General features: G+C 41.0%; 1 protein-coding gene across 1 annotated transcript; it reads right to left on the bottom strand.

Moving 5' to 3' along the window:
• Window positions 1-5,950: 5,950 nt before the first annotated feature.
• Window positions 5,951-11,067, bottom strand: LOC113744168 (G-protein coupled receptor family C group 6 member A-like). Its single transcript, XM_027272547.1, has 5 exons — window positions 10,552-11,067; window positions 9,085-9,927; window positions 8,781-8,996; window positions 8,186-8,303; window positions 5,951-7,384 (listed from the first exon to the last, which is right to left on the bottom strand). The coding sequence occupies exons 1-5, from the start codon at window positions 10,909-10,911 to the stop codon at window positions 6,222-6,224; spliced, it is 2,700 nt and encodes an 899-aa protein (XP_027128348.1). The 5' UTR covers window positions 10,912-11,067; the 3' UTR covers window positions 5,951-6,221.
• Between the last annotated feature and the right edge of the window lie 1,521 nt (window positions 11,068-12,588).

Here is a 12,588-nt window from a genome sequence, read left to right as displayed (position 1 = left end):
CCAAGTGAAAACTGATAATTGCCTCCATTTTTATTCCTGGGTTTTGTGATTCTTGTTGATGTTGAACCAGGGTTCATAATAGTTTTGGATTTTCAGCATAGTTTTCGTTTAGTTAGTTTTGGCTTTTAGCTAATTGTTTTATTTAGTTTTAGTTATTTGTAGAGCAAATTTTTAGTCTTAGTTAGTTTTAGTTTTGTCAAATGGTTTAGTTTTGTATTTAGTTTGTTAGTTTTAGTATTAGTTTTAGTTTTCCCATACCTTGTGAATTTGTGTAGTACAAGAGATTCAAATGTTCAAGTATGAAAACAAAAGGCTTACTGTATTTAATACAAACCATGGATAATGTAAGACATTACATTTGTCCCATTTCTCCCAACACAGCCAGAAACCTGTGGGCTTACACAATCAAATGACCAACCTTATTGTGTTTAAAAAAATAAACAAACAAAAATAAACATTGCAGTTCTGCAACAACAACTGATCATCCCAATCCCAATGAAAAAACTTTCCAAAACTGCAACCACATGAAACGTTAGCATGTCAAAAGCCAAACAGCCTCAAGAAACTCCCAATTTCAACCAGTAGTTAAGAAACACTCATTTAAAAAAACCCAACTCATTTTTAATTAAACAACACTTCTTTTTAAATGTAAAACAAAAGGAAAACGTTAGTGTGCGTTAATGTCAGTGTATTGTATGTGTGTGAGGTAATGTTGATTTTGTGCATCTATCCATCTGCCTTTGTCTCGTGTGTCCATCTCTGTTGTGTGTGTGTGTGCGTGCGTGTGTGATGAGCATGAGGCCTCAGAATGTGTCTGTGTGTGACCATGTGTGAACCAGTATGCAAATGTCAGAGAGATGGGTTTACGGTAAGTCTTTTTATCTTCAGGAAAACATCGCTGCTCCAGAGATTTAGTCGCTCTATTCCTCCGACCAGAGGACAACAGTCCACACAATGAGAAGATTCTCTCAACAAAGGCCTGTGAGGCAGGGCACTGACGAGATCTAGTGCCAGAGGGAGAAAGCTTTGGGTACACAGCCTCTCTGGACTGCCAGAATTTGCGGCGTCTCATCAGACACACCACTTTTGATTTCCTCCTCATACCTCCGTAGTTCTGCCATCAGGATCCATACTCAGGGCCATTTTGGAAAAGTACATTGACTTCCATACGAGTGGCAAGAAAGCGATACTTCTGGAAGACACGCATTGCTGAAGGTGTTTCAGATTCATTGCGAAACGTCCTGAGGAGTTGTTGGTGGGTTGCACTGGTTTGTACTGAGCTTCCATCATGTTCTGAATGAAAGACAGTGTCGGCCATTTTGAGTGGCAACATGTCAGGTGTAAGAAGAACTTACTGACACATTTGGATCGAGCAGGCAAGCAGCTGCCGGTGTTGCATCAAATTGTAGGAGGCAGGGCTCGAATGCCAGCAAAGCGCTCTCTTAAGGACTTAAGTATGTGTTGCGCCAGCGGCTTCGCAGCAACAGTAGTGGTCTGCAGGTGCGCCTCAAGGTTGGCAAGCATGGCACTACTTGTGACAGTGATTGGCTGTCACTCTGAAGTTGGTCTGGTGAATGGCAAATGGCTCAAGCAGCGTGACCAGGTTCTCCATCTTGGACCAATCACTTGTGAGAAGTGTGTCCTGCCCAGCTCCTCCAGTACCTGGTTCAGTTCTGTTCTGATCTCCAACAGCCTTCGCAACATATCAAATGTGCTATTCCATCGTGTGCTGCAATCACGAACCAGGGTTTTTACCACACTTCTTGATCAGTGCTTCGTTTGCCAACGATGATTTCCTCACTGAGTGTACCAGCTTTCTTGCTCTTGTTAAAGCACGATCTGTGCTTGGGTGCTCATAGCATCTTTCAGGCTGAGCTGAAGGGTATGGGCCAGGCATGGCATCCTCTGGAATTTGCCGTCATCTGGCAGACCACAAGTTCTAACAAAGACAGAAGAAAACAAACACATTGAACATTTCAAATGTCAATTAATTTTCATCAATTCGAAAATACTTAAATTGGCTTTAGAGTTTTGTTTCACGGAGTTGAATAGAGTTCCCCATTAAATACATTTAATCTTGTATTTGTATAACTGAAGAAGATTTCAGATGGAAAACCTTCTACATGGTCATCTCCCTGACACATTAGTTAACAATGTGTGTGAATCCTGTGTATACTTAAGCTTAGACTTAGACTTTCCTTGTTGAAACCTACTACCAAATTTTATATGCATAAGTTTTGAAATTCCAGACTCCAAATGTGCTAAGTGACACATACCGTGAAGAAGAAATATATGCAAAGTAGGCCTAATCTAGCCCTATATAGTACACACACAACACACACAACACAGCCAACAATACTTAGCTGACACAAAACAGACAACAGTGTCCATATAGCATTAAAATGCAGTCTAACTATAGTACACAACTCCCAATACACAGCCCAACAACACACACCACAGCACAGACACACGGTAAGAGACATGCCTACGCCTACTTAAAATATATCTTTCAAAAAAGTGGTAAGTCATCAGGGAAATGGCATCGATATTCAGTGCACACACACACACACCACACACACACACAGTCTTTAGAGCAAGCCACACAAACGTTTTGGCTATAACTGTACTACTCACCAAAGTCTCCACTTTCGCTATATCCCCGTTCTCCTCGTCAGACTCTGACTCTGGTTCTTCCTCTTCCCACGATACGTCATCCGTCCATCTCCAGGTGGAGCCGTGTACTGTGTGCAGACGGCTCGATTTCTTGACGGGTCTTTCGCTAAGCAGCCGCACTGCTTTAACAATGTTCGAGCCATTGTCAGTCACAACAAGCAGCACTTTGTCTCCAACGATATCCCATGCCACCATGGTCTCATCGATACAGCGGAGCAATGCATTCCCCTGTGTGAGGATGGTCCAACGATGCAAGCTTAGTAGAGCGTGGTATACCCGCCCTCCAGGTGGATGGTAGAAGCAGGCTGACACACCTAGGAAAGTGCGGTCACCCCTTCTTACTCCATCCATCGACGCATAGGGTTAGCTTCCTGGCATCTTTCAGGATTTCTTTCAACCTTTTTTTGCGTTCCCTATCCGCCCTGATATGAGGTTGTTCAGGCGCGCAGCCCCTGGGACCCTAAACTTAGGCTCAAGTGCACAGCTATATTCTTTAAAAGCCGGTGTCTCGCAGAGGCGGGTCGACATTCCAGTGTGAACGAAAAGATTCACAAGAGCTTCCTCCCTCTTTGAATGCTCTTGTGAATTAACAGACCAGCTGTCTTTCCGGCATTTTAGAAAGTCGAACAGTTTCGGCGTTTCCCGCTCCGACTTACTCTCTGCCCGTGCTTCGATGGGGCTCGACTAGCAGCTATTGGGCCAAATAGCGGACAGTTGGTGTCTTTTGTGGTAACTTCTGAGATGGACTTTCAAGTTCGTGGGATTTTTTCCTTTTAATTGCGTTCCACATACCTTCCCATCCTCCTCCACCATGCACACACTCCTGTCCGTTTCACTGGAATATTGAAAGTAGTCCCATATAGGGCTGGCCTTCCTCTTCTTCACCTTTGCCATGTCTCCCACTCTACCGGTCTGCCTCTGACTGGCGTGAGGCGTGGTCAATTGAGGGGTAAAGGCCGCTTCGATGTTTTTTTTTTTTATCGCCTTTAGCAAGGTTGGAACAAAGACGAAAAACGAATGGCAGTTCATTTCTAATTTCAGTTAGTTTCAGTTAGTTTTGTTCACAAACATTTTCGTTTTATTTAGTTTTAGTTTTTTAATTTGATGATCGTTTTAGTTAGTTTCAGTTAACGAGGAGTTTTTTTCAGTAATCGTTTTCGTTTTTTCGTTCGTTTTCGTTTACGAAACAGAATATATGTGCAAATAAACCTGTTATGTATAATGACTATTTGGGATGTGCTTTTTGTTCTAGCTGCTGCTCATGGTAGTAAAGGCATGTTAATTGCTAACATTTGCAGCTAATGCTAGAATTAGCGTGTAAATAAACATGTTAAAAATGACTATTTGAGGTGTGCTTTTTGAATACAGACACCCAGCAACAGCCCACTCTGCACTCTCAAAATTTCTGCTGGAATTTTTTATTTAACGTTGTTGTTCCTAAACCCCAAATGCGATCTATCTTCAGACTTTATTGGAAGTGTATTTAGCTAGCGACTGTATCACGCATTCTTACAAATGATTCCTATCAACGTGGTGTCAAAGAAGTATGCAATTGTTCTTGGCCAGGCTGTTAATCGTTCATGTGAACGTACATGTTTTTGAAAAGCTCACACTTGAATGGTAAAAATATGCTCTGAGGGGGTAAAGGTCTAATCAGAAATAAAATGATTTTTTTATTTTTTATTTATTTGGATCAGTCAAGACAAGCCAGTGTGTTTGTCTGTTGGCAGGACAAGTGGCTTTAATACCTTAAGTTGAATCACAAGATTGGCCAACACTTGTGTAACAGCCTCAGGTTGCAGTGTTGTCATTTCCCTTCCAGCTCTTTTACAATCAGACCATTGTAAAACTATCCACGGGTAACAAAATTATCCCCTCAGGCCCAATCCCCACCCACAACAGGGATCCCCTTTATGAACAAGTTTCACCTGTTTTTGCCAAGGCCTGTTTGTCTTTATCCAAATAAGGGTGACGGTGATGTTGCTTCCTATATACCTGAGCCCCTAAGTGACAGCACAGTGACACCACACACACACACACAGCGTGATCTTCACTTTAAAAACAGACACCCATTACAACATATTTGGCCCCTATAGAGAGAATGACACAACAGCACAGTAGGAAATGTTAAATCACTACTAACATCCTCTCCAAAATGGGACTGATACACTGTCTGATATAACTACCATCATTTCCTACCATAGACCCTCTGCACACCCCTCTGCTGCCATTTACAAGAATTGAATTCAAGAATCAACAACCTCAAATTTTCCCTGCCTCTAATCCATGAAATTTTGATACTTTAAATATATCAGATTTATCACTTCCAATAAGGTAGGGTTAAGCATTCCTCCGTCACCTCCATCAATCAGTTATTTCTTATTTACAGACAACATTTTAAATGCACACCCATTTCATGAAATAGTTTTAAGTCTTTTGAACGTCTTGGTCTTATTTTAGGTGATTTAACATACATGTCTGCTGCCCATCTCAGCCTTTTGTTCTGTCTCAGTCTTTCAATCTCATTCGGGCAATACAAGAACCAACACATTTGGAGGGTCACACACTGGACCTTGTATTGTTTATCTGGGCGTCTGATCATAAAGCTGTTTTATTCAGTGTGATTTTAACTTGACTACTTTTTAATCAAAGTATTCCTATGAAGTTTCCTGAGCTTTTTTTTCCTGCTGCTTCTTAAACTGACTCAGCTATCACCTGATCCACCTATCTTTTTACAAAGGCCTCACAATCTTTTTATTTATTTATAAAAAAAGGGTCAATAATATGGGTCAACTGATAACTCCCCCAGACCATGTTCTCCATGCCAGCAGACATTAATAATTACTTTGTCTTTAAATAACAAAGTAATTATTATATTTTAAAGAAACCTAACCTTGACTCTTCATAGAAATTTTAGGCCGATTTATAAGCTAAGTTTTAGAGAAGGTGGTTTGATCCCAACTTTTAACTTTTAATAACATCTTTGAGAAATTCCAGTCAGATTTTGGAGCTCTACACAGCATAGTAATCCCTAAAAACTATTGATCTCCTTTCAGCAGCTGAAGGCAGCAGTGAGCCATCATTAATATTATTAGGAACACCTGTGCTTTTCCTGCTGTGATATGTTAAAATGTTTGCTGGGGAAAAGGCTAGTGGGTTGTCCAGAAGACTTACGTGTTTGCATGCTGATTAATGTAAGTCCCTGTTAAAAAATAAAATAAATCACTTCTCACTTCAGTCACTTTTGCAGGTTAAAATCTTTCAATCCTCTCTTCTGATTTTGGATTATGATTCATAAAAAATTGTGCACGTGATGTAAGCTAATTACAACAAGACAACATGTAATGAGCATTTTTGTTTTAATACAACTTGTAATTGTATACAGCCATCTTTCTATATGAAAGAATTTACAACAGAATAGCGTTTTCAGCAGAAAGCATATTTTAACTTTACATTTTGAACACAAAAGATCTCATAAAAGTTTTTAAAAGAGTTAAAAGAGCAAACGGGTATAATAAAATCTCAGTACACATATTTTTTTCCAGGTTTTATAAAGATATACTCCTACATCTCTTTGTCATTTTTGTTCCCAGAGTGTTAAACAGAGGAGAGACATGAATCTTTTCACTGGACATAGGCATTATGACCACCCCTGAATCAGTTAGGCTGACCTTGCTCAGTGTCCCTGAGCTCCTCAATATAGTTGTTGTACTTGATGTAGAAATCCTGCCACTTGATTCTGAGAGTGTGCTCATTCCAGGGGTATTTATACCTACCTCTATCTCTGAATCAAAATCTGGATTTGTTCGGGCTCGCAATCTCCTCAGAATACTCTCTAGTGTGTCTGTCTTTGACTCCCAAATTGCTTCGTAGCACTTGGGTAAAAAATGGCAGAAGATGACGCCATAGCTGGATACTAAAATGGCTGAAGCTTGCACAGTAGTAGCATTTTCACGATTGATGATATAGACTGGAACAAAACATGCCCATACAAACAAGTACATCAGCATGCTAAAAATGATGTAGCCTGTTTCACTGAACTCCTGAGGAACCTTCCTGCCTTTGAAGGCCAAGAGAAAGCCAACCAATGCAAGCAGGCCGATATAGGCCAACATAATGCCAAAACCTATGAATGTGGTGCCTTCACTACACTGCATTACTTTCTTCATGCTTTCTGGGGGTGGAGGTGTGCGATCAATATGAGGAGAATCAAATATCATCCAGAGAAGACAGATGATCCCCTGGAGAATAGTTATGAGAAAGATTATAACAGGTGGCTTGTAAAGTTTGTGTAGTCGCCTGTTTGTTATCCGACCAAAGGGAAGGAAAGCCAGGAAGGTACGATAGGCTTTGACTAGGATGCAGGATACACAAAGAGTGAAGCCCATTGCATACATTAGCTGGCGGGCCCGGCAGAGGTGTACACTGGGCTCGCCCATGAAGCATATCACACTTGCAAAGCTCACTGCAAGACCAAGCATCATAACGCAGGACAATCTCACCTCAGCTCTTTTCATAGGTGGGGAATTTCTGTACACCATAAAGATAACGAAGATAGCCAACAAGAGCAAGACACCAAAGGCTGCAGCTGACATCATAGTGATAGGATGAGGATCGCTCCATTTCAGGTAGGACAGCTCTCTTGGTTTACACTGACTCCAACCCTTACCAGACCAAGTTCCATTGGGACACATTTTGCAGTCATGAAGATCTGTTAGAGAAGATGGTGAGAGTTATATTAGCAATGTCCCTAAAGGGATCATTTGGTAAATGGTAAATGGACTGTACTTATATATTATAACTAGTCTTCTGACCACTCAAAATGCTTTTACATTACATATCTCATTCACCTATTCACACACATTCACACACTGATGGCACAGCCTTCAGGAGCAGTTTGGGGTTCACTGTCTTGCCCAAGGACACTTTAACATGCAGACTGGAGGAGCCGGGGGTCGAAGCACCGATCATTTGATTACTGGACGACCCGCTCTACCGCCAGTGGGTTTTTTGATGTGGGGATATATGATATACTCATTGTGTTCCCTACAATAAACAGTGGTCAGTGCACTCCCAGGTCCTACATTGTCTCAACTGTAGAATTTATGTATTCTAACGACTTAGCCCAACTGTGCTGTGCATTGCATGTTACGCCACAGTTCTAACAGCAAGTTAAAGCAGTGAGAATATGCTCACTACAGCGTACAGTTGAAGTGTTTTTTTAGGTGGGCCTTTTCACTGGCTGACTGGCTAAACCACATTTTTCTTCCGATCATATCCACAGCAGTGCTTTACTCTACAAGACTTCTATCTAATTCAAACTGGGAGTACACTGATTACTGTAAGTAACACAATGTCTATGCTGAGCACCTCATACAAATCCACATCAGAAAACCCTTTAATACTCACTCTTCAGGTGAACAACATTATTCAGATGCATGCCTACTCTATAGGTCCAGCCAAAATGCCATCAGTCCCCAAGTGACTGAATCAGAATATCAATCAGACATACCCCAGGCATCTGAGTAGTTCCCCTCTGTACATTGGATGCAGCTGTAACAGCAGGATACGTTCAAGATCTTCTTCATTTTTCCAGGGGGGCAGTGTGCTGAGCATCTTGACTGAGGGATCTGACAAAGCAAAAACAAGAATACAACCTTTAACTGCCATCTTGGCTTCCTTGTTGCTACATCCCATTACCACACTGACAAGAACTCTTTGTCTTTTGCACATTTTTGTATTCCCAACATAACTGATCACACCAATTGGGATAGAACCGTACAAATGTCTGGATAGACTCGAAGATATTTGAAGTATGATAAAAACTAATCCTGAGAGGAAGTACAAACCTGCCTTATTTCACACCTCCACAGCAATGTGACCAATCACTGGGTTATGTCTGTTTCAGAACAATGTCTATGAAGATTCCACCATCAGAAAGAGGGTGTGTTGTATGATTTAACAAGCACTAAAGCATACTGAAGATGTTACATATGTTTTTGGTGACCACATGACCTTTTCTTTTGACTGAGGAACTGTCTGGCCTAGGGACACAAAATCAGTGACTACACTTGTGAGTGGATGATGTGAGTACAGTGTTGTCTTACTGTGGCATTGGTTGTTGAAAGCCAGGTGATATTCATCACATCAAGTTTTATTTGTTCATCAGATATATGGTATTTCCCAATCCTTTGAAATCTTCTGTGCTGTCCATCCTTTTCCCACATGATCAGATCATAGCCGCTCACAAAATCACCATGGTCATCAAAGAAGAAAGTTTGGTCGTCAAGCTTGAACTTAACCTTTTTCAGTTCTTTGAGAAGCTGCAAAGCAAGAGACAAAACGTCAGTTAAATTTGTCCTTTTACAGAGATTGGTTAGAGTAACAGATCATTTTAAATATTATTCACACCTTCCATGGTGGGAAGTTAATTTCTCCCAGGCAAGAGGAATTGTCGCACTTGAGCAGGTTTTTCAGAGCATTTGCTATGGCCCACACAGCTATTTTGATAGACAGGGTTTCATTTGTATCCAGAGCTGTTACGAGATAGTCATCATTTTGTTCTTGGGGATCCTTGATATTGCATGCATTCTCAGATTTCATTTTTAGGATGTTAGCTTCAGGACAATAGGATGGTGGCTTGTCTGAAAAACATTCTGGGGTGCAGTTGAATCTCAGGTTCTTGTATTCTTCAATAAAGTGGTTGTATCCCCCTGGGGTTGCTGTAAGATTCTTAAGATAATTATCAAATGATTCACTTTTGCCTGCAATAAAAGTAAAGCCCAAGATGTCCCCAACCTCATTAATACCATCCATTTGGGCAAGAAACCAGTTCCTGGACCAGCTATCACTTGCAATCCATGTCCTCGATGTTTTGGTCCTGATCATTTCCTTAAAAAGGGCCTTCACCAGGTCTGCCTTGAGGATTAGTAGTACCACCTGAGCATCGGAGGAGCGGATCCGCTGTGCGACTTCCTTTATACGTTGCATGCTGTGTGCATGATCAAGGTAATGAGGCACCACCTCCTGGTAGGCCAAGCACACACTATTTACGTCAGCATCCCTGAGGAAGCTCTGGAAAGCCGCTCTGCCGTAGTCGTCGTCCCCATACACAACACCGACCCAGTTCCAGTCAAAATGATGCATGAATCTGGCCACTGCTTTGGTCTGATGTTTATCGCTTGGGATAGTGCGCATAAAAACCGGGAAGCGTGTTTTATCACTCAGTTCTGGTGAGGACGATGTGCCACTCAGCTGATAATGAGATGAGATGAAAGTTTTAAATGCATAGACAACAAACATAAATATGTATTTTAAACATTACAGTCTGTAAAGGCACACTCCTACAATTTGTTACAGCACCCAAAGATCCTCATAAATCCCATAATTCTCTGCCAGCACCCTGATTTGAATTTCGATAAAACTGAGGAATACATCTATACAAGTCCTTGTAGTAATATTAAAGTATTAACTAGAATACAACAAAAAATTAGGAGAGACACTTTTTTGAGGTCTTAAAGATCATACGACATAATTTAATCTCTGGGTTCAGTGCAAAGATTGTTCCAGGATGTGCTTCATTTAGTTTAAAGATGGGAAGTTGGGGCAAACAGCTAGCCAACGGGTTCAAATTTGTTCTAAATGTTGCAATGTATCAATACACCAAAAATGACTTGTGTTTAAAAAAAAAAAAAAAAGCATGCAAATTCATTATAAATACAGACCTTCTAAGTATTAATATGTAAATATGACAGCTTTGGATTTTGTATGAGCACAACCCCCACTACTCCCAGAAATAACTTAGCTGAATGAGTGATCATGGATGAGAACAAAACAGTGCTTCATGTATTTGCTTATGAGAGGGTATTTCTCACTTACCAGAGTAACCATGTACACGTTCAGCAGTCTGGCCACAGCGATAGAAACCTCAGAGTACAATGCTCCTACAATGATCTTGACTCTGGGCCTGAAGTCAGTGTAGTCACACTTAACATTTAGAGACATGTTAACTGCGAGCATGTGCCCCACATTCTGCAATGCTTTACTCGCATATGAGCATGTGTCACACATCATATACCCAAGTCGCACTCCTGGGAGGAAGCGAGCTGCGTTTATCTCCTCAATTTCGTGGATTACAGCCAAAGATTTCACAAATGACTCGAGATCAAAACTGTGAATGGAAAGTGTAAAAACACATGAAATTTTTGTGTGTTTGAGGATCTGTGGCAGTAAACACATTTACAATACATAATACACATTTTAGGCAGGTAACGTAAAGGGACAATGATAACTGAAGGCATAAATCATATATTTATCATATAGATATATCTAAAAACAGATAAATAAAATCATAAATGACTGGAATGATAGCAATGGAGGTCAGAGAGAATTTTCATAATCAGGTGAACTGACCCTTAAAATGATGGTTTGGGAATTTTGAAGCTGCATGAGGTACTCATCTATTGTCAGTGTGTTAACTGCAATAGACAGTTCTATATAGTAAACTGTGAACACTAAAACTGACACTGAGCCGTCCACAGCAGTACATTGCTTAGCTACATGCTGGTCCTCCTGTCTGTTTCTCTAAAGTGGAGGCGCACCAACCACCATCGATCATATAACCTCACACATCTGTAATTTAGAATTTTCAGTTTGAATTTATTGTGTAATTATTTATTTCTAATTGTTTGATCTTTGTTTTGGGCTTTAAGTTCAAATAAATTACAATAAAAACAGAATTTACTGAAGTGGTCTCACAGACAAAACAAATGAGTGTTTCATACAGTCATGACATATCTTATTAATACAATGACCAATTTAACTGACGCACCAGAGCTCAGGCTCGCATGGTGTATTTGCTCCAGGGACAGAAATTTGAGTGATGGAGCTGGAAGACCGATGGTGAGTACAGCCTGCTGTGATGTTATCCAGCTGTCCCTCCTGTAGTGGCCTTGTGATCGGGTGGTACAGCGTGAGCGTCAGTGACAGTGAAAGGAAAAAACAGCAGAAGGGTAATTTTTCATTCCAACTTAATGGTAACGTGCAAAAAAAACCACCTGCAACTCGGCAGAAATCTTAAAGTCTTTGCATAAAATCATTCATGTAGTTTGTTAATAACACTTAACGTTGCAGTTCCCTCATTTGTTTGTTAAATCTAACAACAGTCAGCTCAACCCCCCCCCCCCCCCCCCCCCCCCCCCCCCCCCCCCCCCCCCCCCCCCCCCCCCCCAGTTATAAAGAGACAGTCAGTGATTTAACTTCTTGATGTGACGTTATTTATCTCTGACCCGCAGTTAAATGTAACCGCATTTCAGAAACTGTACTTAAGCCAATTAAAAATCAGCTGATATTCTCTTTTCTCTTTTTGTAAGCCAAGGCCAATGACATAAAGACGTACGACATTCCATGCTGACTGCTGATGAAGGACACAGTTTATCTTTTAGTTTGGCTTTTACACATCCACTGCTGCCGTACTGCTCTCCTCCACTGATTACTCAACAGTTTCCGTGGACTAACACAAGTGTATAAACATTGTGATAACAGCACACCACCATGCCTCCTCCTAAGTGCCATTATGGTTCAGCCTACTCACTGAGTGGATGATCAGGAAAATATAAAAGAGAGGACTAAAAATTATTTTAAAACGTGTTTTTAATTAAATTTAAACTTTTTTTATTAGGCACGTCCTCCCTCCTGTTTAGAGAAAATGTTGGGTGGGGGCATGAACTCTTTTCAGCATGGCCCGAAAACGTTGAGGACGCATCTCCAGCTGTTTGCAGGCAGCATTTGTTACTGTAACCCGGGCAGTAGATGGCAGCATCGTCCAACATTGATCCCACACATGGTCTCTCAGACTGTCGTGCTGCTGGTACATAAGAATCTGTTCAGTGTTAACTTTGTGTCAGTGCTAGCTAT

The sequence above is a fragment of the Larimichthys crocea genome, chromosome XXI, assembly GCF_000972845.2.
Source record: "Larimichthys crocea isolate SSNF chromosome XXI, L_crocea_2.0, whole genome shotgun sequence".
In the NCBI taxonomy this organism is placed as follows: domain Eukaryota; kingdom Metazoa; phylum Chordata; class Actinopteri; family Sciaenidae; genus Larimichthys; species Larimichthys crocea.
This window is presented reverse-complemented; position numbering and strand designations above follow the sequence as displayed.

Coding starts and splice junctions, on each gene's coding strand:
- LOC113744168 (XM_027272547.1), bottom strand. CDS start 10,911: ATGTGTTTACTGCCACAGATCCTCAAACACACAAAAATTTCATGTGTT. Junction 8,997..9,084: donor TTAACTTCCCACCATGGAAG/GTGTGAATAATA, acceptor CTTGCTTTGCAG/CTTCTCAAAGAACTGAAAAA. Junction 7,385..8,185: donor GAACTACTCAGATGCCTGGG/GTATGTCTGATT, acceptor CTTCTCTAACAG/ATCTTCATGACTGCAAAATG.